The sequence below is a fragment of the Silurus aristotelis genome (genome assembly GCF_946808225.1).
Source record: "Silurus aristotelis genome assembly, chromosome: 12".
NCBI lineage: Eukaryota > Metazoa > Chordata > Actinopteri > Siluriformes > Siluridae > Silurus > Silurus aristotelis.
This window is the reverse complement of record NC_139585.1, coordinates 5,240,213-5,267,865: the sequence shown is the minus strand read 5'-3', so window position 1 is coordinate 5,267,865 and position 27,653 is coordinate 5,240,213. Positions and strand designations below refer to the sequence as shown.

The 27,653-nt window shown below is 38.8% G+C and overlaps 2 protein-coding genes and 1 long non-coding RNA gene across 4 annotated transcripts in view; 2 read left to right on the top strand and 1 right to left on the bottom strand.

Moving 5' to 3' along the window:
• LOC310734542 overlaps positions 1-27,653 on the top strand; it is a 152,446-nt gene that overhangs the window by 61,238 nt on the left and 63,555 nt on the right. The gene's annotated exons all lie outside the window — the stretch shown is intronic.
• itgb3b (integrin beta 3b) overlaps positions 1-27,653 on the top strand; it is a 285,998-nt gene that overhangs the window by 229,542 nt on the left and 28,803 nt on the right. The window lies entirely within an intron of this gene.
• On the bottom strand, positions 10,789-24,452 carry synpo2lb (synaptopodin 2-like b). Of its 2 annotated transcripts, XM_083556450.1 has the most exons (5): positions 24,176-24,452; positions 21,265-21,416; positions 19,029-19,750; positions 13,162-15,660; positions 10,789-12,746 (listed from the first exon to the last, which is right to left on the bottom strand). In XM_083556450.1, exons 1-5 carry the CDS (start codon positions 24,275-24,277, stop codon positions 12,721-12,723), a joined length of 3,501 nt encoding a protein of 1,166 aa, XP_083412576.1. In that variant the 5' UTR covers positions 24,278-24,452; the 3' UTR covers positions 10,789-12,720. The 2 variants fall into 2 exon arrangements, with proteins under 2 accessions (XP_083412576.1, XP_083412575.1); XM_083556449.1 differs by having other exon boundaries at positions 10,789-15,660.

Sequence of the window (27,653 nt, the reverse complement as noted above, 5' to 3'; positions counted from 1 at the left end):
CTAAGACAGTTGAGCAACTAGAAGCCTGTAGAAGACAAGAATGGGACAACATTCCTATTCCTAAACTTGAGCAACTTGTCTCTTCAGTCCCCAGATGTTTGCAGACTGTTATAAAAATAAGAGGGGACGCCACACAGTGGTAAACATGGCCTTGTCCAAACTTTTTTGACATGTGTTGATGCCATGAAATTTAAAATCAACTTATTTTTCCCTTAAAATGATAAATTTTCTCAGTTTAAACATTTGATATGTCATCTATGTTGTATTCTGAATAAAATATTGACATTTGAAACTTCCACATCAATGCATTCTGTTTTTATTCACAATTTGTACAGTGTCCCAACTTTTTTTTGGAATCGGGTTTGTATATATATATATATATATATATATATATATATATATATATATATATATATATATATATATATATATATATATATATATATATATATATATAGACACACACACACACATACACGTTTCTAGACACCTAAGATCAAGATTTATTTCTGCTTCTTGAAAATCCCATTCAACATTTAGTCCCCATTTACTGTTATCATAACCTCCACTCTTCTGGGAAGATGTTCCACTAGATTTTGGAATGTGCTTGGAATTCATGTTCATTCAGCCTTGAGGTTGTGAGTAAAGTCAGGTAGTGATGTAGGTGAGGTGAGGAGACCTGGGGTGCAGTCAGCGTTCACATTCATTCCAAAAGTGTTCAATAGGATTTATAGCTCTATAGCAGGAGATCTTCCTCTCCAAACCATTTAAACCATATCTTCATAAAGCTAGCTTGTACACTTGATATTGTGATGCTTGACAAGATCCATGTTGGATCTTGTAATTCAAGTGAAGGAAAAATTTCACGCTACTGCATCCAATGACATTCTATACAGTTGTGTGCCTCCAACTTTGGGGTAACAGTTTGGGGAAGAACCACGTATGGCTGGAGAAGTCGGGTGCCCCAATACTTTTGTCATATATTTTGCATTTTTTCATGTGTGCATTATAGCTGTTTGGTATTTTTAGCAGATATTGGGAGTTTTTGGTTTGTTTGTTTGTTAGATTCTGTACTGTACTGCAACACATGGTGTCTGTAGCTGTGCTATTTAAAGCGTTAGTTTTATGTGGGCAGGTGGAGACTCAGAGCTGAGCTGGTGTAATATCCATTTCCCCAGTCTAGTGTGCGTAAGGATCTTCTGCACTTCTTCCTTTTAGTCAAGCTGAAAGAGCAGCAGCTGGAGGATGCCGCTCTGTAGATGTGGAGCTTAGGTCACTTGATTACTGCCAGCTAGAGGATCAGAGACATGTGTTGAGTGGAAGATAGATATGACTCAGACTAGAGAGAGAGAGAGAGAATAAAGAGTCATATGCTCTAAAGTACATTATATAAGATGAATCTTTGCTGTCTGAATCGAAACAGATGGATTTAAACAACATTAAATGGCATTTAGCAGACACCCTTATTCAGAGCAGCTTACATTTTTACAAAATTAGGTTAAGGGCCTTGTTCAGGGGCCCAAAAATAGCAGGAGATTAAGGATAAACATATTCATTTATGAATAATTAAATTTATATTTTAAATCAGTGTATTGCTGTAAAGCTGCTTTGGGACAATGACCACAGTTAAAATAAAATCCATACAAACCAAAAAATGAAATAAATTATTAATAGATGTCGCCAGTGTAATTTTTATATGTAATCTCTATTTAATCCCCTCCAAGATTTCTTACCCTTTATATTCTGTATGTATTCAAATATGAGATATGGGATAAATATTGGATAAATATAAGGCCTTATTTGAGACTATAAGTGTGCATCAGGATTGGGATCTTCTGACAAAAAGATTGTACAGGCGAAAGGTTTTTACTTGACATGAGCAGTTACTCGGAAACAGATGTTTGAACATAAAGGTGTGGTATCTTTAGAAAGTATTTAATGATGCAATTCATTTCCAGAGTAGCAATAAAGATTATGCAAAAAGTTTGTTCACTCATGCAATTACAAAATGGGTGCGTAATATCGGAAGAACAACTCGACACAGCGATGATGCGTGTTGTGGAACAGAGTGATGAGGTCTCCTCATGATAGCAGCTCAAACAGCTTTGATATTCTCTGGTGTGTGGGCCATTCAACACCACCTGGGAACCGGGGCTGAAATCTGGTCTTCAGAAGGGACTCAAACATAACTTAAACAGCTTAAATTCCCTTTGTGCAACACTCACACTACCTACATTCATATGAAAGGCTTTTACAATGAATGCTAATTGCGCACTACTCCACTGCTCCATTATAACTAATAGCATGGGATTCTAAAAGAGGTCACACTGGTTCCGAACTATTTTCCCGACGTCCTTGGACTCCTAGTTACAACATTTCTCTTTTTCCTGCGGCACTCTGTATATACTGTGTGTGTGTGTTTGTGTGTGTGTGTGTGTGTGTGTGTGTGTGTGTGTGTGTGTGTGTGTGTGTGTGTGTGTGTGTGTGTGTATGTATGTATGTATGTATGTATATATATATATATACATACAGTGGGTACGGAAAGTATTCAGACCCCCTTAAATTTTTCACTCTTTTTTATTTTGCAGCCATTTGCTAAAATCATTTAAGTTCATTTCTTTTCCTCATTAATGTACACATAGCACCCCATACTGACAGAAAAACACAGAATTGTTGACACTGTTGCAGATTTATTAAAAAAGAAAAACTAAAATATCACATGGTCCTAAGTATTCAGACCCTTTGCTCAGTATTTAGTAGAAGCCCCCTTTTGATCTAATACAGCCATGAGTCTTTTTGGGAAGGCTGCCACAAGTTTTTCACACCTGGATTCAGGGATCCTCTGCCATTCCTCCTTGCAGATCCTCTCCAGTTCTGTCAAGTTGGACGGTAAACGTTGGTGGACAGCTATTTTTAGGTCTCTCCAGAGATGCTCAATTGGGTTTAAGTCATTGCTCTGGCTGGGCCATTCAAGAACAGTCACGGAGTTGTTGTGAAGCCACTCCTTCGTTATTTTAGCTGTGTGCTTAGGGTCATTGTCTTGTTGGAAGGTAAACCTTCAGCCCAGTCTGAGGTCCAAAGCACTCTGGAGAAGGTTTTCGTCCAGGATATCCCTGTGCTTGGCCGCATTCATCTTTCCCTTGATTGCAACCAGTCGTCCTGTCCCTGCAGCTGAAAAACACCCCCACAGCATGATGCTGCCACCACCATGCTTCATTGTTGAGACTGTACTGGACAGGTGATGAGCAGTGCCTGGTTTTCTCCACACATACCGCTTAGAATTAAGGCCAAAAAGTTCTATCTTGGTCTCATCAGACCAGAGAATCTTATTTCTCACCATCTTGGAGAACTCTATGCGGGTTTTTCATGTGTCCTGCACTGAGGAGAGGCTTCCGTCGGGCCACTCTGCCATAAAGCCCCGACTTGTGGAGGGCTGCAGTGATGGTTGACTTTCTACAACTTTCTCCCATCTCCCGACTGCATCTCTGGAGCTCAGCCATAGTGATCTTTGGGTTCTTCTTTACCTCTCTCACCAAGGCTCTTCTCCCCCGATAGCTCAGTTTGGCCGGTTGGCCAGCTCTAGGAAGGGTTCTGGTCGTCCCAAACGTCTTCCATTTGAGGATTATGGAGGCCACTGTGCTCTTAGGAACCTTAAGTGCAGCAAAAAAAATTTTGGAACCTTGGCCAGATCTGTGCCTTGCCACAATTCTGTCTCTGAGCTCTTCAGGCAGTTCCTTTGACCTTAATGATTCTCATTTGCTCTGACATGCATTGTGATCTGTAAGGTCTTATATAAACAGGTGTGTGGCTTTCCTAATCAAGTCCAATCAGTATAATCAAAAATTTCTGGACTCAAATGAAGGTGTAGAACCATCTCAAGGATGATCAGAAGAAATGGAGAGCACCTGAGTTAAATATTTGAGTGTCACAGCAAAGGGTCTGAATACTTAGGACCATGTGATATTTCAGTTTTTCTTTTTTAATAAATCTGCAAAAAGGTCAACAATTCTGTGTTTTTCTGTCAGTATGGGGTGCTATGTGTACATTCATGAGGAAAAAAAATGAACTTAAATGATTTTAGCAAATGGCTGCAATATAACAAAAAGTGAAAAATTTAAGGGGGTCTGAAAACTTTCCGTACCCACTGTATATATATATATATATATATATATATATATATATATATATATATATATATATATATATATATATATATACACACACACACACACATATGTATATGTATATATATATATATATATATATATATATATATATATATATATATATATATATATATATATATATATATACACACACACACACACACACACACATATGTATATGTATATATATATATATATATATATATATATATATATATATATATATATATATATATATATATATATATCGTTTTCAATTTTCGTTAAATATTGCTGAGTTCCACAAGAGGGCAGTGTTTTCCCGAGTGAATAATAAAACAGCAATCACAATTTATAAGGAATTGTTTTTATGGAGTTTTATGTTGGAATAATGAAATGTATTAATCAAAATAGAATTACTAATTATTAAATGAATTAAAATGTTAATACAGACGTGTATCTTTACCTCAGCCTCTTTTGAGGTCATAGGACACTTTAACCAATAAACAATCAGAGAAACCAGGCTACTGCAGAACTGTATACTGTATAGTACATGTTCACTATAAATGTACACAAAATTAATCTCGATATATTCTTGCTAATGTTTTCTGTATGTGTTTAAAGTGTGTGGGAGGATGATTTATGGCTTAAATAATAAAAAAGATTCTTGGGGGGGTTCGAGTCCATTTATCGCAGTTTTGGAACTTATAATAATAATAATAATAATAATAATAATAATAATAATAATATTATAATAATAATAATATTAATATTAATATAATAATAATAATATTAATATTAATATAATAATAATAATATAATATAATAATACAAATAATAATATGAATATAATAACAATAATAATAATAATAATAATAATAATAATAATAATAATAATAATAATAATAATAGGAAGGACATAATTTCTGAATGAAATTCATTCATTTGTTTATTTGCACGTTCATTTGTTCAGAGAGTTCATCTAAAAACTTCCATCGGACCTTTGCTGCACCATCATGAAGATCACTAGATGATGTTCACACTGAGGATGCATAGTCGTGCTGTGGTCCAGGGCACATGGGAAGGTTGCTTGTTCATTCTGATGCCTGTCCTCTTATTCCTCAAAGTGCTCCAAATTGTACATATATGAGGATAAATCTTCTTTCAGCAGCGCATAATTTCTTCTAATGCTCTTCTAAAAGTCTAATGGTCCAATATAATAAACAGACCTGAACGGCAGTAAATGCTTCGCCATGCCTCCCAGTAAGAACTCCCACAAAGAGCTGCATTCTGGTGTCAAGGACGTGATGATGAAGAGGAAAAGAAACAGCGTGAAGATGAAGCTACACGCTGTAACCAGAACGTCCTTCACCCTGTTTTGTCTGTCTTTTGGTTTAACTCTTTCCACCGGAGGGGTGATGATGATCTCTTTACTCTCCACTTCTCTAATCTCACTTTCCAGGTGCTCCTGCGTCGCTGTGCCCGCGCACGTCGTGTCCAGCGCCTTCGTCGCGTCCTCGATGCGCGTCACCGTCTCGTCGGCGTGCGCGGAGCAGTTCTCGTTGAGCGACACCAGTTCCACGATCTCCGCGTCCTTTTTCTCGAGGATCTCGTCTCTTTTGACGAGGGCGTGCTGGGCGTCCATCAGGTCGCATCCCGTTTGAAGAACATCTCGCTTGACCAACCTCTGCCTTATCCGCTTTTTCCTTTGAGCTCCTCTGATGTAATAGATATCCGAGAGCGCGTCCTCTAGACACGTGCTTGCGATCTCCTCCTCCTTGAGCCGCTTCAACGCTTCTTGCTCTCTCTCGCAGGATTGATCGAGAGCCTCCAGCATCATATTCTTCTCCCCTTCGAAGTCCGGGACGTCGCTGAGCAAAATCTCCAGACGCCCGACGCGCTTCCTCATGTCCTGGTTCTCGCGGCGCAGCTGTGCGTTTGAGCGCCGCAGCCGAAGCTCGTAGGAGCTTCCGTGGTGGTCAGTGCCGTCTGTCTTGTCCATTAAACGACAAAACAACACGCGCTCCGTGCAAACGCTCCACGTCGCAAGCGTGCGCGAATGACGCCGGACGAGGCTCGTGCGCTCGCTTTCATAGAGTTCGGGGAAATTTAAATGGATGTTGTGACGTCACAGTGTCTCCGCCGCCGCGTTTTTTTTCCTTTCCCTTTACACCAATCAGGCATTACATTATGACCACTATGTATATTGTATTGGTCCTATTTTTTGCTGCTAAAACAGTCATGATCCATCAACAGCAAGAACTTCTTCAGCGGTCTGAGCTACAGGAGCTCGTCTGATGGATCGGACCACACGGATCAGACTTCACTCCACACGTGCATCAGTGAGCCTCAGCCGCCCACAACCCTGTCACCGGTTCAGCACTGTTCTTTCTTTAGACGACTTTGGATAGATTCTGACCACCAGGAACATCCCACAAGAGCTCCAGTTTTGGAGATGCTCCGACCCAATTGTCTAGTCACCACGATCCTTCTCAAACTCACTCCTAATAAATACATCTCACCCATTAACAGGTGCCATGATGCAGATAATCAGTCTTATAATGTGATAATCATAATAAAAATATAAATAAATCAATATAAAAGAGGCAACATTATAACCTTCAACGCAACACACCTCAATTGATGAAGCTTTTCTTTACTCAGATATGAACAAATAAATAAACGTAAATTTGACCTGATGCACCAAATCTCAAATCAACACCAAAATCTGCCATGATGCAAATAATTAACCCTCTGGGGTCAAAAAACTCCACGTGAATCTCAGTGAATATTTGCCTCACAGATAAATATAAAAATAGAAAGTTCGAAATGTCTACTTTAAAATAAACCAATTTTGCAGCAAAAACAAATATTCGCTAAATATTTAATCCGTATGAAATTTAAAACGAGTTTCTCCGGTTTCACCTTATAAACCGTCCGTGTGGAAACATGGCAAAAGTTCCGTTTGGTTTCCTGATGATTTAATTGGTGATTAAAAAAAAATTAAAAAATCACAATAATTGCTTTCAAACATTTACAAGAACATTTGATCTTCATGCTCTGTGTTGAGTTTGGGTTCACTAGTAATAAACATACATTTTTATAAAGCATACATTCTTGTTCGTGGTCATGTCGATTATAGTATTAAACAATTATTAATGAGAGGTACATTTAGAACAGATATAGATGTGCGATTAAGTTGCGTTAAGTAAATATTATAATCAATATTATTATGATGCGATCCAGTTACTAGCGGGACACTAAATCAGTTCAATACAGATTAAATACAGATTAACATGGCAGAGGTAGAGCTGCAACCTCCTGAAGGCAGAACAGATAAAGAACGGTTAATTTAATCCATTTTCACTTTTTTTCTGCAGTACGAAGGCGTGTTTGTGAAAGGGGCCATGCAATAGAAGTCAAAAGGCACTCAATGATTTGTTGTCTGTCTGAACCAAAGAAATAACAGTGAACTATTTGTACCATATTGAATTGCAGAGCATCATATTTCTTTCCATTGTACCACATCGCATCAGTAGCTGCTTTATATATATGTCTTTAATGTCTCGTGTTGTTGACTATGCATTGAGATGCGATTTGCATCAACCTCAGTTATGAAGATGCACATCCTATAGATAGATAGATAGATAGATAGATAGATAGATAGATAGATAGATAGATAGATAGATAGATAGATAGATAGATAGATAGATAGATAGATAGATAGATAGCTTCCATGTGAAGAGGATAAAAAGATGGTGCTCATGCAAGATTTTTCATATATTGTTTTTGTCTGTTGTGAGTATAAATGGACATTGGCATGTGTGAAGACAAAACTAATTGTTTAAAATGTTATAAAAGTAGTTTTGCTGGAAAAGGTAGTTTCTATGTAAGGAGGATAAATAGATGTTGGTACAGGAAATAGATAAATAATAATACATCTGTGCTTATTACAAGGATAAATAGACTTTGGAGTGAGAGAAGACAGTAATTATATTAAATGTTTTAAAACTACTGTCTACTGTCTAAATATATACTGTTCTGAAAATAGAAATTATGCTTTTTTAAAATTATTTAATGACAAAATATAATGTTATAATAATAATAAAATCCGCTGTGGCGCCCCCTAATGGGAGAAGCCGAAATAAGTAGAAGAAGAAAATAATATTGTTGTGTTCTGTGTGCATGTTCCTAATTTTTCTAAAATGTTCCACAAGAGGGCAGTGTTTCCCCTAAGTGAGATCTGAAAATAGTGCTATTGTAAAAATGCTGTACTGCACAAGCAACACAACTGATTATTTAACTTCATTGAGTTGTGTCATTTATATTTATTAGAATTAATTAATTCATTCATATCTAGTCTCCATACCCCCTTGTCCTCTACATCTGCCTCTTTCAACCCAACTACCTGCATCTCTTCCCTCACCACATCCATAAACCTCCTCCTTGGTCTTATTCTTTTCCTCCTTCCTGGTGGCTCCATCCTCAGCATTCTCCTACTGATATACCCCATGTCCCTCCTCTGCACATGTCCAAACCATCTCAATCTCACCTCCCTCACCTTGTCTCCAAAACGTCCCTCATGTGCCGTCCCTCTAATAAACTAATTTCTAATCCTGTCCATCGTCGTCACTCCCAATGAACATCTTAACATCTTTAGCTCTGCTACCTCCAGCTCCACCTCCTGTCTTTTACTCAATGTCACTGTCTCTAAACCATACAAACAGATATTCTGTTTTACTTTTCTTTTTTAATTCATCATTATTTTGTTTAATATATAGTCTATAATGATAGAGTTTAAAGTTGAACATAATCAACACTTAGGTTGTCTTGTGTTCTTTATATACATATTGATTATATAATTACACATTTTTATGCACAACAATAAAGGATATGAAGTCCATTTGCTTTAAACTGAACCAAAAATGATTTCATATTTAATATTTCAGAACAGTGGGGATATTTTCAGAGCTCTTAAGCAGGCCACTTACGATCTTCAACTCCAACCCATGTATTTTCATGGATCCTGCTTTGTGCACAGGGGCATTGTCATGCTGGAATCTCCTTGTTAAGGGACATGAAGTGACAATGCAATGCTTCCTGTTTGGGAAGAAACCGCATATAGCTGGAAAAGTCAGGTGTCCTAAAGACTTTTGTCCTTATAGTGTATATTGAATATGTACGTTTTAGATGTAGTCATATGCATTTGTAAGTTTAATCACATGCGTTTCCACAGAAGTACATCAAGTTGGATCGTATGCTAACAAGTGATTTTTTAAAAATATCTTCAAGGTCATTAGATTCAAACAAACCCTATAAAGAACATCAAATCACAAAAAAATCAATAAATAAACAATAAAAACATTTACTGCATAGCTGAAATGTAGCTTATTTTATAATTGTGGAATGAAAGCCACTCTTTTTTTATAATCAACCCCCTCACCCATTCACTCACTTCCTTTTTTTACCCTCAGGATTTCCATTGTAATATGTATAATATAAACAAACATATATAAAAAATTTTAACTGGTATACAGAGTTAATGTGTGATGAATATGTGATGATGTATGATGGAGTATCTCTGTGCCAAATACACTCCTTCTGAGTTCATATAAGTTTTGGAAAGTTTTTTTCGAATATGGACCTTCATGATGTCATGAAGGGCGGAATTCCTAGTATGGGCACTACAGCAACTAGCAACAGTCAATCCTGCTGATAGAATGGTGAATCCATTAAATAGTCCCACATGAGTGCTCTGAAGAGACAGAAATTTTTGAAGGCACATGCAAACACACAAAATAAACCTTTGCATAATGCTGAAATTGCAGTTTTTGGATGCATTATGCTTTTCCGGGGACCTCGATGGTTTTCGGTGAGAAGCGTAAAGTTTGTCTTTCTTTTATAAATCTGATAAAAGTGTTTTTGGAAATATGGAGGATGCAATACTACGCCATAGGTTATTTTTACTCTCCCACTTTTTTAAGACAATTTTTTCCTTTTTCACTCTGAATTTATATTTTAATGTCTGAAAATGGTATCAATTGTAATTTCATGCAATCCATGAGGATTTACTTTACACTATACGTTAGTTGTTCAGCGATTAAATGTCGCCTCACAGCACCCTGCCAGGATCTATTCCCTCAAAGTTGTTCAGGATCTACCACAACCCTGATTGGAATAAAAGCACTTACTAAACATGTTCATTAAAGATACATAAACCTGAATGAAAAAAGGAACTTGAATCAATCAAACTTGCTGGGAATCACTTCCTCTTTCTACAGCAGGGTGATTCATGTTTGGACAGTTGCTTTTCAGACTAATGATGCACAAGAGTATTCGTCATCTATCTATCTATCTTCTCAAAGTGCATGTTTGGCTTCTGCATATCTTTCTTTTCTAATTTGACATTTTTGACAGACTTTTTCCATTGGATGCAATATAAAATATGTCCTACATGTAAAACAATGTTGAATTTGTATACAGTCTATTTTTCGAACACAATCACAGTAACAATGAGCAACAAATAAACGAATGAACAAGTACAAGAAATTGTTGATGTAATATAGTTCTACTAATCTGATTTTTAAAAAAAGCTCTGGTTTGGGTTTCACAAATTGGAATCAAAAAGTTTCACGACAGGCTCTGTTTTCAAGAAAGGACTTTATTTATCTAAGTTTACACACCACCAGCTTTAAAATAGTCCACCTGCACAGCAATACAGCACCCCCAGTGTTTCTGTCACTTCTGGAATATGTTCTGGAAGTCTTCTTTTCAAAGTGTATCAAGCACCTTCTGTGATTTCCACAGTGGTGTCAAAACTGTGACCTTTGAGCTGGATCTTTGGGAAAAGGGCGAAGTCCGAAGGAGTCAAATCTGGTGAGGTCCGGAGGTGAAATCATGTGGATTGTTCTCCAACAATCATTATGCACAAGTTGCTGAATGTTTTTTCTGGGGTTGAGCTCGTTGAAGGTCTTCCTGAACTCTCGTGATGAAGCGTGCCTGCCACTCAAAACACCTCAAATGACTCCTTGCAGCATTTCAAACGTATGTCATGTCAAATGTCTCTGTGGCAGATTTGCCTATTTTGATGCAAAATCCACCTCATATGTATAAATGATACATGACAAGTTCATATGTTATGGAGACAGTGAAGGTTAATGTATTTGTATATGGACAAGAAACATGGTTTATTTTAATTTTTTTATTGCTCTGCTTTATTTTTTGTGTCTAATCCAGTTAATAAAGCAGACACAGAATACAATACCCAGAGCTTTCATAGTTCTGTTAAACTAGCTACATTCTCACTTTCTGTGTCTTATTCATAGCAAAGCTGCTGTTATGTCATTATAACAAAGCAAATATGTATATTTTAAAAATATAGCTAAAGGTTGAAACCACAACAGGAAAATGAATCTCTTAAAACATGAATTGTAGGACTCAATCACACCAATGCCCTATATGCCCAAAATTAAAAAGAAAAAAAAAGAAAGAAAGAAAGGACTACAATAATGAATGCTCTGAACAATATAACTACAAGCTACCAACAAGCACCTAGCAAACCTCAGAGGAGAAATGGCACCAACCACAAAATTTGATTTTAGTTGATTATAGTGCATGTTATGCCACCATCATGCATTCATTAAAAGTACTAAGCTGTACCTATTTACGTCATTAGGGTGTGTATTTATTACATGGTAATGTCAAAGCACTTTAAAAACTTTAGAACTGATTTAAAGCATGTTTTTGGATCTTAAGGACCACCTGTACCTGTAATTGTTATTTAGAGGAAGGATTCAAAGGTACAATAAAAGCTTTGGCATTTAAAGGAAAAGATGTACGTTTGAGTGTACGAACCAAGGACAAGGAAACTGTACAGTTTAGTATCTTTTTCTTCGCATATATCTTTTTTTTTTTTTTTTTTTTTTACACTTTTTTTAGATCATTTTGGAAAAATTTGGTTCATCCTCACCTGAAAAAGAGACTTGTATGCAAAAATACCAACCCATAAAAATAAAAAAACAGAAGCACCAGCAATAACAAAAGCCAAAGCAGCAAATAAAAAAAAAATGCAACATTCAGTTCATGGTGTTCAAACATGACACAGGGTTTCCCCCAACCTGCCATGCAATAACTCCTTACATGTGAATTTCAGATTGTCAAAAGAAAGCAGCGTCAAGCGATCAGCAAGCGGAATCAGCAACAGACGCAGATGTGCACATGCATCAAGTAGCCAAAATGATTGCATCCAGATATGAGTAACTTTGGTTTGTACCATCTCTCCTGGTGAGGACTTCAAACGTGTTCCCACACAGAATCCTTCAAGCATCATTCCTTGTATCTCTTTTGTCGCCATTACTGTGTCTCGCTTTCCGTCACTGCTTCAAATATATTCTCAGACTTCAAAACATCCGATGACAAGTTTGGCACATATTCACAAACCCTCTGGAGTCTTTCAGTCAATCACAGATATTCCATAACTTTTGACACAGATGTGTTGCACATATTCATCTATCTTTCAACTTCACCTTTCAAAGTTCCATCCCTCAACCTTATTCGTCTGGTGCTGCTATTTCTGTTAACAATGTCCATGGCCGTTCCTTCCTGATAGATCATGTAAATAATTGAATTGTTATTTAGCTGAAAAAATATTCTAGTAATACTATCATATATTAATATTTTGTGCATCACACATTCCTAACATTAATTACAAGTGAAACAACAAATAAATCTCAGATCAGTTGCAGCTATTTCAAGTGATCTACAGGTGTTTGACAAAAACATCATGTAACCAGTGTCTTGATCATATTGTTTTGGTAAATGATGAAGTCTGCTTAAGGCAAAGTTTCTGATGTGAACAGTGTTATACTAGGAAGGTGTTTTTTGTGATAGTCTGTTACTTAGTAGAGAATGGAGCCTGGCCTCCACACATTGGGCTGCAGCCCCATATTAGAGGTGCTAAAGCGTGGCCTAGGTGCTTGCAGATTTTGGCTACTAGCAGAAACAAATGAGCGCTTACCACTTGGGGAGAGGGGACTCAGATCTGGGGCGCTTATAAACTGCTTGGATGCCTGGAAAGGTGCATTGGTTTGCATAGGGATAGAACCTGGGTTGAGCATTGCATTGGGGACAGGGGCACTGGAAAGTTTGGGGAGTGCTGGCAGGGCCCCGGTAGGAGCAGGAGGTGGTGGGGAGAAGGGTGCAGCAGATCGCGGGGTAACAGGAGGAGGTGAAGAAATTTCAGAACGCCACAGTGGCTCAGCCAGAGTGGTGGCAGAGCGTGGTACTATAACAGTGGGGTTCAGGGCTGTGGGTGCTGACATTGGGGTGGGAGTGGAAAAGCGTTTGATCTCATATATACGTGGTGATTTGACAGGTATTTGTTTTGGGGAGATCAGGGTTGTGCCAACTACCCCAACCCCATTTGACATTGGTGGCTGCTGTTGCATTTGTGGATATGCACTTGTTGTCTGTGGAACTCCCCCACCATAACTAAACAAGGAGGAATTGAGCTGATAGGGCTGTCTGCTTAAGAAGTCCAGAGCTTTGATGCCTTGTTTGTGCTGACCAGGGTTTTTCTTAACTCCAATTCTTGCAGCCTCATTAGCCTTACTACCTCGTTGGGCCACTGGGGGGCAGGAGGGGGACAGCAGTGGGTTGTAGCTAATAGGTGGAGGGGCACGAACATTGGAAGAATATTTCCAGTGAGCTGGAAGAGATGGAGTGGGTGAGGGTTCTCGTGGCTTGGCTGGAGACTTGTCTACCACATAGCGATCCATGCGACTCTGTCGTCGAGCAAACAGATCTGCTCCTTTTCCTCCCATCTGAGGAATATCAATTGTGTTATTTGCTGGCTTAGGAGCGATCAATGGTGGTATCTTGCTTCTTTGAGCCTGCATGAAGTTGCAAGCCTCAGCACCCAGGTTAAAGTAATCTTCCTCTGGACCTGACTCAAATCCAGGCTCTGTCCCAGGACGGGACCTCTCATCCAGGTTCTGCACTAAAGACAGCAACTCGGGGTTGTAGGACGCGGGCTTCTTCTCTTCTGGTTTACTGAACATAGGCTTTTTAGTGCTACGGCGGCGAGCATCTTGCAGTATGCCTGTCCGCACAGCAGGTACAGAGATCCTCTGTTCTCGAGAAGAAATCCCTGAACTTGATTTAGAAAGGGGATACTGATGGACTATGGGAGATTCTGATGTTCCAGAGGTTGTGGTTGCCACTGAGATATATGGGTTGAAAGAAACTTTGTGAGGTGATGGTGGTGGTTGCATATTTGGGCCATGAGGGGCTGGTGCAGGTTCTTGAACAGGTGCAGGGCCTGGGATATTTGTATGGCATAGGCTAGGGGTATAAGTAGATAAATATGACTGCAATGACACACAGGGGGTTGGTGGAGGTTGAGACTTGACAGGAGGTGAGCTTAATGACAAATTTTGTGACAATGGTGAAGAAACAGTTTGGGAACTCATGGATGGGTTAAATGGTAGAGTAGGGGCACCGGAAGGAGAGTGATAAGCAGACATGCCTAAATTCTGTAGTGCAAAAGGTGCAGTGTTTGAAGAAACAGGGGAGAATGGAGCTGAGGCCACAGAGGAGCTTGGAGACAGAATCGAGTTGACACTGACAGTAGATGGTCTTGGGGGGATGTACAGGGTTGTACTAGCGACTGCCCTCTTCCCATCCGAGCTAACTGGAGAGAAAGAAGCTGTTGCCACAGAAACTGATTGAGACTGAAGTGGGGTCTTCTTGGTGGTATTGGGCTTAAACACCACTGGGGCTGTTGCAGGTCTGTGGCTGACACAGCCTGGGGCAAAAGGCCGTGCAGTTCTGTTGAGAACTGAGTTTTCAGATAAAGCATCTGGCTGCTCTGGAAAAGCTTCTGACATAGTGGACATGGGAGTCTGGCCTGGTGAAGACAAAACTACGGTGGTCCTGCTCACTACCACTGGTTCCCCATTTACCATGCTTGTACTGTGGGGGGAAATTGGTGTCATTAGGGTAACGGGCGTGTAGGTCAACATGGCATCAGACTGTTGCTGGGGCAGGGGGGCCGGCATCGGAGTAATAGGTGTTGGTATATGTTTCTCAGACTTTTTCCGCTGCTGCTCAAAGAGCTGTGCTCCTTTCCCCGAGGTGCCACTTAAGCTTGGGCTACTCTCTGCCTCCCCATCAGACAACACACATGCCGATGTCCTCTTCTCTAAAATGTCCAGGTAACCACTGTCCCAGGTAGGGTCTGGTGCTGCTGAAAGGCTGTCCTCATCAATCTCTGACTCGCTGCCTAGGAAAAGGCTCTCATCCTCCGTCTCTCCGTCTGTGTTGCTGCAGCTTTCGGAGTCAGCGCTGCCAAAGCAGGTAAGTGTGTATTTCTTGGCCCTTTGTCGGCGCTTTTTAAACATAAGCACACCTTTAGAGTGAGGGTTCGGAGCGTCTGTCAGCAAAGAGGCAATGGTGCGACACTTGGATCGAGCCTCTTTCACCTGCTTGTCCTGTACGCTCTCACTTCTGTGCAGTTCTAAGGATGAAAGGAGACAGTTACAGTTTCTACACAGACAAAACATATTTTGATGGTCAAGGAAAGATTTTTTACATATATCCTTGTAAATTTGTAAATGATAAGTGCCTTTTTATGTCACTTGTATGGAATGTGTGACCTTTAAACACAAAAGAGCACTTCAATAGAATATATGGGTTTTGTAAACAGACATACTTATTCCAAGTACCAATTTATAAACATTAATGCTAATCTGTCATTTCAATGACCAGGAAAATCGACAAAATCCCATTCAATACAAATTTTATATATACATTTTGCATTTTTATTTATATTCATCTGCTGCTTAATACAATTTAAATATCCAGTGTGATAAAGAGGCTGAAATAGGACATTGTAATGTGGTGAGGTAGATGCTGAAAGCATGTCTGGCAAAGATATGACTATGATAAATCTATGAGCTCACTGCTACAAATAGACCAACACATTCAGGAGAGACTGACCTCTATAGAAAAAAACTGACAGATCTTCAGACCTTTTCTATAGAATAAAGAAAGCTTGGGGTGTGTTGCAAGGCATTTTTATTAAATTACTTTCATAATGTATCAAGAGGAAAACGTGAGAATACTAAGTAAAACATATACTAAATAAATGTATTTCAAAATATAATAAAAAATGAAAACGATTAAATATAAATTAATACAAATATAAATGAGCGAATGCTTCAATTTTTACTGAGATGTACAATGAAAACTTTCAACCATATAAGATGTCAGTTTTAGTTAAAAAACAAACAAAAAACTTCTGATTTAGTCTAAACAAGCAGAAACGTTCATCTGAACAGCTCAGTAAACAAAAATGCATAGCGAAATAACAAAAAGATAAAAAAATTTAATCATGTCTAAAAAAACTTTTTTCAATTCCTTGTTCTGCATTGAATTGAACAAAATAGGTCCCCATCCTAAAGTATGGCAGGATACTTGAAGTTTAAAAAAAGAGCCCAGGTTTTACCTGTGTAGACACTGGGTGCTACATGCGCAAGCTCGGAAAGTGATGTAAGGTTCTTCATGATGTGTTTGTTCTCCTACCTTCCCGACGTCAGTTTCGAGTGAAAGGACACACACACTCACATGCTAGTACAGAGCAGCCAGCAATTCATAGAGACTCTGTCTACATCACCCCCAAATCCTTCTGCCTATAGTCTGGGGTGAGACCTTTTAAAGAGCATTTATCTACCCACAAGATCCTGCCACAAGCCCCAATGAAACCTCATTATGTCATTGAAACTATTTCAGTCGGTGAGGAGTGCAGATGAACACTGCCCACCTGTCTGGGCACACCACTGGGTACTGTCTGCCATGACCATTTAGTAATATCCTACTGGTGTTTAGCATTGTTTGAGTCACAGAGTTGTAAAGAACATCTACTGACGATCGCCATCATCATTCATTTCCGTCATCATCGGTGTCTGTGTTGACACATTACACTATACTGCTATGCGCATTTTCGTGTAGCCTGTAGCAAGTCTTGTAATCCAATACCAGACTAGCAGTAAGAGAAAGATGTCTTTGAAAGCAATAGGCTTAATGTAACCGCATTTGTTCATCTTGGGATGCTATGTTTTATTATAATAACTACCCCAAGAAATTGTAATGATGTTACATGCTCAACAAGCAGAATCCCATCATTATATTCTATGGCTGCTCCCAACATGTTTGACTATTTACTGTGAAATCTACGTTTTGAACTTCCAAAGCTTCCCAGTTCTCCCATGTTCTCACTTTGTGTTTTTTTTAATGAACACAATTATTCAATTATGTTTTAGGGTACAAACATACTGTGTCTCTGACGGTATTAACTGGGTTGGAGTTACACTAACAAATCTGCTTATGATTTTCTAAAATAGTCTTTGACAACAAGGTGACTTTCCATGATTAGATATGGGAGTTGTACCCTGTGCTGAGAGCCCAAAACACTTCAAAGATAAGAGTTAGCACCTCATCATACAGGGACACTAGATACATAGTATTAACGATAGCATATCAACTACACATAGATACACATCTGCATTGTAATATAAATAGATGTTCGTGCAATTATATATAAATCTGCCATTGATACATTTGACATATCTGTTGATTTAAGGTTGATTTTTTTTAAAAGATACTCAGTAAAAAACTTGTGTCTACCTTAAGGTCTTGTTGATTTTACTGTAATATGGCCAGCAAAGAAAAAGAAAATAAAAATTAACTAATCTATGTGACTAGAATGGATAGTGTGTGTGTGTGTTTTAGCAGAAATATATAAAAGTGGCCCAAAACAGAACAGCGTATGAAACAAAATCAGGGACAGAGGCGAAGCTTCTAAAACGTGCAACAGACATGGAGCACCAACTGGACATGCCATTCCAGGCATGCAACAGAAGTAGTTGCATTATTAGACTGAGTCAGATGGAAAATATAGCCTCAAGTTCTTCCTCCATCTCCCTCCCTCCTTTCGCCTAGTGCCTGCCATGAAGCTTTCTCAATAGAGCTATGGAAGACCCCCTACTGCCACATATATAAACTCTTCATCTACTGTAATCCAGGTACAAATTCACAGAAATTATAGTAAAACCAGTCTTATATTTATACAGGTATGTCAAACGATAAACAAGTAAGAAAGGAATATATTTTCTTTGGATATTATATTAGGTATGACTAGGTATAAGTGTCGTTATGCGATATGTATGTGAACTCTTTTGGGCATTGTATTAGTAAGAACAAACATGTCAGCACTACTGCATTATCCAATAGTGTAATGGTTGTCAATCAATGCTAGTGACTTAAAGGTCTGAGATTCATGGCTGCTTCAGCAAAATTATACTCAACCTTTTAATAGTGGACACTGTGGGGGGGCAACATGAGCGTTTCTAATTATAGTGTGTGAGGTAAGGCTGGAAAAGACCCTACAGGAAAAAAAAAAGCAAACATCAGCCTTTTCTTTTTAGATATGTCTGTAATCTTAGAAGGATTTGCAATACAGTAATAATGTAAAACAGACGTCTAACTTTAACTGATGTCTCATCAGTAAATGTGGCCAATATTTGCCTAAATGTACAGGACAAGGCAGGTCTGTTTACGCTGCAAACAACAGTCACTCCTCAGTTCAGTCTAATGACTATATATATTTGTTTTTAAAGATGATTTCATCACTTAATAAAATATTTATGCGTATGCAGTGGTCTACAGAGACAAGCGAAATTTAAACTTGAGGATTCTGAAGGTCGTGGACAGAAAAGTGTATAAATGCATAAGGAACCTTAATAGACTGATGTTCATAAAGGTCTCATAGTAATGTGTGTATGTATAGCATGTGCACAAACTGTGTACTGTTGGTTAGATACTCACTGGCTTCCCTGGCTTTATCCATATATGTCATAGTGAGCTCCTCATCTACAGGCTTATCCACAGGTCCTACCATTGGCACCAGCTGTGATAAGGATGTGCGCATGAGCGCTTCTTTGGCGCGTGCTGGGGACACAAGTGGAATTGTTGGGGGTTCCTGGAAGCCACTATCCACCTCTACAGCACCTGATGGGCTTTCATCAGAGTTCGCGAATGAGTTCTCAGACTGAAATGGCCACTCCAAGCCATTAGGATGGTACACAACCTCTCTTCGTGCTACTCCAGGTAAACTTTTCTGCTGTGGAAGTCCCACCCCCTCATGTGTGCCATTAGGAACGGCCCAGCATTGAGTCTGGGAGTATCCAGACATATCAGATGTACTCTCACAGCCACTCATCTCAGAGTTGTCATCCTGAAAGGGTGAGCTTCGTCCAAAGGCTTTGGCTGGCGATATGCTGGGACTGCGACGCTTCTGTTTGCGATGTCTGTCCTGCGCTGCAATGTCTGCGTCACTGTCAGTCTCACCATAATATGCTTCGCTCTCAGGAGGAGATCTCAGCCATTCTGCACCATTGGTGGGTGACATGAGTGAACCTCTATGGACAGATGAGATTTTTGAAGACACTGGAGGAGACAAAGCTCTGAGTGCTGCCCGGTATTCTTTATCGATACGAGGAGAGGGGGCACGATCCAGTAGGACTACCGACTGGAAGCCCAAAGGGGCCCTGAAATAAAAAAAAAAAATATTATATAAATATATATATATATATATATATACCTTCCCGTGGGCTCACCACCTGCAGGAGGGACCGTAAGGGACGGTGCTATGAGGATTGGGCGGCAGTCGAAGGCGGGGGTCTGCTTAGACTGCTGCCCCCGCGACCCGGATTACGGATAAGTGGGAGAAAATGAATGAATGAATGAAGGATATATATATATATATATATATATATATATATATATATATATATATATATATATATATATATATATATATATATATATATTCATACGCTTATATATTATTATTAATATTATTATGAGCTGTTCAAATGAGAAATGGTTTTCTGCAGAGAAGAAATTATGCAAATATTTTTGGCTGTGTTTTATTAATACATGTAATATACCTTATGTAAAAATCTGACAGGAAATATAAAAAAAATACACATTTACAAAAAACAAACCAAAAAATAAAAAACATAGGCTTCCAGCATTTTGCGATGTTAAGCTAGGATATCTCAAATTTTCATTAATGCACTTTATTATTATATTAATATATATTAATGTAGCTCTTAATGAATGACTATTGAAGCTGATTTTATTTTATTTCTTCGTTATATTGAAGAAATTGTTTCAATTGGACTGCTCACTTCGTCTCAAATCTTGCAATATATATTTAAAACATGACAATATTTAAACATGATGCGAAATTTTTACAATTTACATAATTTGTCAGACACCTTAAAGCTCTGGTATAGATAAGGGTGGGGTTTTTTAATTAATTATTTATTTATTTATTATTTTTATGGAAAATCTGCGATGACTGACGGTGCAATGACTCAGCGTATGAATACTCCTCCAAGAAAGAAAATTATGGTTTTCATAAATTCGTTTTTAAGGATTTGGAAGTGTGGAGACACATTCAAAAATAAACCTATCAAGATTCTGAAGCTTGTGTCCTGAAAAGTTTACACAAAGTATAATATTATCATAATATCACCATGTGCAACATTTTCTAAATTATACAAAAATAAAAGAAATGTTTGGAAATGTGAGGAGATATAAAACCATACCTTTCTATAGTAAAAATATAAATAATTGTACTTTGAGATTTCCTAGGTAAGGTAAGTTGAGAGACACATCAAGTGGGGAGTGTTGCTTGGGTTAAAATGACTTTACGTTTTATAATTTGACACTAATGGCCAAAGTTACTAAAGGTAGAAAGAGTATTCTCTAAAATGACATTATAATATAGTTGTGTCAGGATAAACCAAAACCAATGCTTATTTATCTCAGTTACTAAGGTTTAAATATAAATAGCTTAATTTTAATAAAATTATTTTACATAATTGTCTTTCTTTGTGTCTTTCTTTCTTTCATTTATCGATTCATTGACTGATTGATTTATCACATGATACAACCATGCAGGTCCCTGGTTGCAAGAACACTGATGACCCCCCAGAAGATGTAATCCCACCACATTAGCAAGTAAGAAAATAACATTTATTTAGATACAAACCTTTTAATCCGTAAATGAAGGGTTCCCCGGCCACTGTCGATCAGATTCATGGCCTCAGCGTGAGACAGTTCACCACAAAACACATCATTAATTGATATCAGTTCATCAGCCTCCCGTAGACCGGCCCGACATGCCTTACTGCGTTTTCTAACCTACACCAGCAGGGGGAGACAATTTCAACATAAAAAAACATGGTTACAACTACATAAAAATCCCACAGTTTCAGCAAGCCATTTCTCTTGGTTCACTCAGGAGGTCAATTATTAAAATGTGTCATTGGAAAAATATATAGCAACAGACATTCACTTTAAATTCGAGTCACTTTCAGCAGTGTAATGTACGCCTCCTGGCGGTTTTGTTCACCGATGCACCGTATGCCATTTATTTTTGAAGCTATAATTAGCGGCTGTTACCTGTAAACCCGTCATTAGAGTCTGAGACTCAGCAGGGAACAATGTGGAATCAATTCAACATACCATGAAGTGCATTTAGCAAGCTGAGAATAATGCTCTTGTCAGCTATCAGGTGTATTAGTTAATATAATACAGGTGAAATGTGCATTTTATACGTCAAATTTAGCATCACATAGCATATATTTGATGTGAAAATAGAGCGCATAAAAAAACTAGCTTACTATACATGTTTGAAATATGAACATCCTTCTATAACCGAACATATTTAAATCTGCTTTCATATACGTTTTACTTGTTTGTTTTTTTGTTTATTTATTTATTTTCCTATTCCTGTTTTTTTTTTTTGGAGATTCTGCCCTATGTTAATTGTGTAACTGCGTAAGTCGTCACTAGCTAATACGTAGCCTGTGTTAATGCTCATATATCGAAAAAGAAGTAACACAAGTTAAATTACACCCTTTAAACGAGCCGATAAGGCTAATCCTGTAAAAGACAAACACGATTTTCTAGGGTGATTGTCCTAAAACCAAGGACATACAGTAACCTTTAGACTATAGCTCTTGGCTCTGAGCTCTCGTTTGTCGTGATGTGCTAGAATTCACGTGTCAGATAGGAGCATGTTGTTCTGTCACCCACTTCACCAGCACATGCCATCGTTATCCGCTAACCCTGATATTAGTTTTTGCTACCAGCAGTAGGGAATTTCCTTTTACAAAGTGTGGCAGTGCAGCTGATAATCTATAAATAACTATTTATTCCTAGTGCATACTTTTTTATTTTTTTAAACAGGTATGTGATATCCTAGATTATTGATATTTATTTCAGAGGACAATATCCAGGATTGTACTCCATGGTGAGCTGAAAAAATATCTCAAATCTCAAAGTCCATCATGAATTTGATGGACATTTTACTCTCCAGTTTGAGTTAAAAACAGCTTCAGAGTCCTTTTTAAACCTGTTTTAAACCTTATATGAGGTCACTCCCATTCCAGATATCATAATTGTGAACTTTTCATTAGCAATAAAAGTTACTCTGGGATCTTGATATTTCGGTTCGTCTAACAAGCAAGGAATGTGGACTAAATGAACAACACGTACACCTAGTGCCAGGGCAGCTGTTCTTTCTCTACATGAGGCATGTCATAAATTTACCATGTGTTCCCCATAGAGCCTAAATAAAGTCCTCAGCATTTAGTCAGGAGGCACTTGTCGATCGGCTACAACAGGTTTTTTTTGACAATGCACCGCGGCATGCGATTTGAGTTGAGACCAGGGACTAACATGAAAACATGAAGTATTTAGGAGAAGAGAGTATTGTTTAAATGTGGCTTACTGGAACATTTCAAAGACTGAATGTTGTTGTGCTTTTTAAATGACACCAAGGATGTTTCACATGTCTGAGTCAAAAGAGGTGATCATGGCCATAGAATCTGATTATCTCATTTAGGAACAGTTCTGGCAGTGAAAAAAAGCTCAGGTCACAAGTGGAAAGATAAACCTCCACAGGGGTGACCTTGTTTTTTTTTTTACCAGACGAGACAAAAAAGCAGAATCAGGGGAGGGTTGGGCAAGAAATTGCCTTTTTTTAATTTTTTTTTTATGAAAGTCATGCCACTGGGATCATGAGTACATGCTACCATTTATTGACCTAAAAGTGCAGACTAGACTATACCCAGCTATGGCTCATGACTCCAAAATAGCTCCTAGATCAGGGAAAATGTACCACACATCATCTAAGTCACCGTTTAGCAGATGTCCCCTGGTGTATAAATATACAAATACGAATATATATATATATATCTGAGGCTGTATTTTTACTCAGTCCTGAGATAACATCTACATTTAGACGAGCCGTTGGAAAGTTTTGGGTTACAGAGAAAGACCAAATAAAAAGCTGACAATGTGATAAAAGCAAAAAGGTATGTTATAAAGAGCCTGGTTTTATATGGGCCTTAGAAGAAACTCACTGACCTTGGATTAAAAGTGAACACACACCATGTTGCAGATTTAAATTTGTAAATGACTCTGGTTTGATATAGGACAAGAAAGTTGATCCAACTTTGTGGTTGTTTTATGGTTCTATAATAGTACTGTAATTGTACTAATAATAGCCTATGATACACTAATATGCTTTCTTTAATAGTGAATTAGCGTGTTCTTTTAAATATCGGTCTCATCAGCAAATGTTTATAAAATTCATCAAATTTAATTTCATCGTCTTTTCTAAATATAATAAAGCATTTGTGTGAATATTGACATTTGTTAGGTTTAATAATTCATATGAATGGTTTAAGCCTCACCATTATGGCTCTCTCACCATCACACACACACACACACACACACACACACACACACACACACACACACACACACACACACACACACACACGCACATAAACCCAAATTTAGCATCCTGAAACAAGATCTACATGCACCAGAACTGTAAATACTTTTACAGTAGTGAACAGGAAATCAGCAAATATTTAATGCCCTCTGACCTTAGACACTTGAAGGGGCTGCTTTTGCTCGCTTCCTCCTTGCAGTCGAAACCCCCAAGGTGCTCCACCCGAGAGGGTAACCACTACTTCTTCTGCCACCATTTTGCCAGGAATCGTCTGAATGGGCACCTTCCTGATCACCCTCAGTCTCCTCGTCCCATCTCTGGACCCGTGGCCTTAATCAGTGGCCCTGTGTGCTGTGCTTCTGCCGGTTCAGTTCCTATCAGAATGAGAAGGTTGGGCAGAATGAGACTGGGGGATTGGGGTGGGCTGGGGGTTAATGCAGGATTTCTATGACCTCTCTCTCTCTCTCTCTCTCTCTCTCTCTCTCTCTCCCTCTCTCTCTCTCTCTCTCTTGGCCGCTCACTCTCTTCTCTGAAATGCCAAGTCGGAGGGTGGGTGTTGGGAAGCATGGTGTGGACCCAGACCCTCTTTCATGGACACACTTGTCCTGTCAATCCATGGTTAGAGGATGCTGATAGACCCTCTAAAGATAGCCTAAAAGCCACCAGTGGGCTAAGGGTTTTGTCTGTAATAGCCCTTATATAAGTATTCACCCTCTTGAACATTTTTCCACTCTTGCTTGCTATGGCCTGGAACTAAATAGACCTAATCCAAGTTGTACATAATGAATCTACACAAAATAGCATATGCTACTTAGGTGGGTGAGTGGAAAAGATGCAACAAAGAGGTAAATAGTAACTCTAACAGAGCTGAAGATTGAAGAAGACATTTAAAGGACATTCGTTTGCTTGAATCACATTCCACAAAGCCAGTCATTGTCTATTTATTACTGAAAAGCAATTATTGAAAAACAATTCATATAAAAACTATAGCTTAGCAAGCATCTAAAGCTTTAATAAGCCCAAAATGTGTAAATTTTTATTTGTTGCTAAGTTCTTTGTTTGATAAAAACAAACACTGGGTATTAGACTGAGAATAGTATTCTCATGGTGAAGCATAGTGGTGGCAGCATAGTACTTTTGGGAAAACTTGTTATTAGTTGTGAATGGGAAACTGGTGAGGGTTGAGGACAAGATGGACTAAGCCAAGCATGTGCAAAAGGAAACGTGTTCCAATTTGCAAATTACTTAAGACTGGTGCACCATCGTTCACCTTCAAAAAAAGACTGACCTTAATTGTATCGCCAAAGCTTTAATGTAGTTGTGTAAAACCTCGAGATTGAATGTGTTAGTACAGCCTGATCAAAATCTGTGAGTCTGTGCTGTAGCTCCATCCTGACAGACCTTTTGGCAAAAAATTTTAAATCAGGGTCCAGATGTACAAAGCTGATAAACAAACATATAACATTGTTCTCATACACATATTGTTTAAGAAATCTTTCACAAGAATTGTTTTAGGATTTAATATGTTTGAGTCCTGCTAGAGCTATAAGTGTAGTTTATAGTATATATTGCACTTTATTTCACACCCTGTTCAGAGTTCTCCAAAATGAGCTCTGCCCCAGAAATAAAAGAGGTTCTCTTTAATTTCAGAAGATAGGAAGATGCTGTTGAAGGCAAAGTAAGATGTTTGTTAAGTGTGTTTTTATAATACTTTTAATTCACTACTGGGGCAGCAGAGCGGTCTAAAAGTTAACTGCTATTTAGAATATGCATGTGCTAGATGAGAGAGAGAGAGAGAGAGAGAGAGAGAGAGAGAGAGAGAGAGAGAGAGAGAGAGAGAGAGCGGATGAGATGGATGATGTGGAGATGGTGAAGCAGGAAGTGGATAAGATTAGTAAGGAGGAAGTGAGAGCAGCGATTAAGAGGATGAAGAGTAAAAAGTCGGTTGGACCAGATGACATACCGGTAGAAGCATGGAGATGTTTAGTAAAAATGGCAGTGGAGTTTTTAACCAGGTTGTTGGAAGATGAGAGGATGCCTGAGGAATGGAGAAGGAGTGTGCTGGTACTGATCTTTTAGCATAAGAGAGATGTGCAGACCTGCAGTAACTACAGGGGAATTAAGTTGATCAGTCACAGCATGAAGTTATGGGAAAGAGTAATGGAAGCCAGGCTGAGAGAAGAGGTGACCATCTGTGAGCAACAGTATGGTTTCACATAGAAGAAAAGCACCACAGAAGCATTATTTGCTTTGAGAATGTTGATGGAGAAGTATAGAGAAGGTCAGAAGGAGTTGCATTGTGTGTTTGTGGATTTAGAGAGACCGTACGACAGGGTGGAGAGAGGAGTTGTGGTATAGTATGAGAAGGTCCGGTGTTTTAGAGAACTATGTGAAGCTGATGCAGGACATGTATGAGGACAGTATGACAGCAGTGAACAGTGTGCAGTAGAAACATAATAGACTGGTTTAAGGTGGAGGTTGGACTGCATCAAGGATCGGTTTTAAACCCTTTCCTGTTTGCAGTGGTGAAGGGGAATGAAAGTCAGTAGGAGTAAGACAGAGTACATGTGTGTGAATGAGAGGGAGGGCAGTGAAGTGGTGCAGTTGCAGGGAGAAGGGTGGAGAAGGTGGAGGAGTTCAGGTACCTGGGGTCAACAGTGCAGAGTAATGGAGAGTATGTTAGAGAAGTGAATAAAAGAGTGCAGGCAGGGTGGAGTGGGTGGAGAAGAGTGATAGCAGGAGTGATTTTTGATGGAAGAGTATCTGCAAGAGTGAAAGAGAAAGCTTATAGGACTGCGGTGAGACCTGAGATGTTGTATGGTTTAGAGACAGTGGCGTTGAGTAAAAGACAGGAGGTGGAGCTGGACAAGGATGGACAGGATTAGAAATGAGTTTATTAGAGGGACAGCGCATGTAGGATGTTTTGGAGACAAGGTGAGGGAGGCGAGATTGAGATGGTTTGGACATGTGCAGAGGAGGGACATGGGGTATATCAGTAGGAGAATGCTGAGGATGGAGCCACCAGGAATGAGGAAAAGAGGAAGACCAAGGAGAAGGTTTATGGATGTGGTGAGGAAAGACATGCAGGTAGTTGAGTTGAAAGAGGCAGATGTAGAAGACAGGGGGGAATGGAGACGGATGATCCACTGTGGTGACCCCTAATAGGAGAAGCCGAAAGAAGAAGAAAAAGATCATATTCCATTATCCTGCCAGGGTCTCTGCAGATCTTTATCCCAGAAACACTGAAACAGAAACATACCCTGCACTTTTTTTAATTAAATTTGAGCCCTAACACTATACAACTGGAAACACAGAAAAACCTTGTAAAAACCCAGATGTAAAAATGCCTGCATGGTCAGCATGGAAGCAGGGGGCTCAGAACACAACCCTGAGGAGCTCCAGTGATGAGGATGAGGTGTGTTTGCCCACTTGTACAGCTTGTGATCTGTCTGTCAAGAAGTTGGAGATCCATTGACACTGGAGTCTCAGAATCTCCAACATAGAGGTGAGTGTGGAGGGAATTATGGTGTTAAACGCTGAACTGTAGCATTTTCACATAGTTCCCTTCTGCAGTCCAGGTGGCTCATCATTGTGTGGAGTCTATATAGTATCGTTGAAAACTGTTTTTCACA

What these genes read in the sequence shown, in the direction of transcription:
- synpo2lb (XM_083556449.1), bottom strand. Translation starts at nt 24,277, where the DNA reads ATGGTGGCAGAAGAAGTAGTGGTTACCCTCTCGGGTGGAGCACCTTGG. An exon ending in AGCCCCTTCAAGTGTCTAAG is followed by an intron (nt 21,417 to 24,175) that starts GTCAGAGGGCAT and finishes CTGCTGGTGTAG; the next exon opens with GTTAGAAAACGCAGTAAGGC. An exon ending in CTTCATTTACGGATTAAAAG is followed by an intron (nt 19,751 to 21,264) that starts GTTTGTATCTAA and finishes TTTTTATTTCAG; the next exon opens with GGCCCCTTTGGGCTTCCAGT.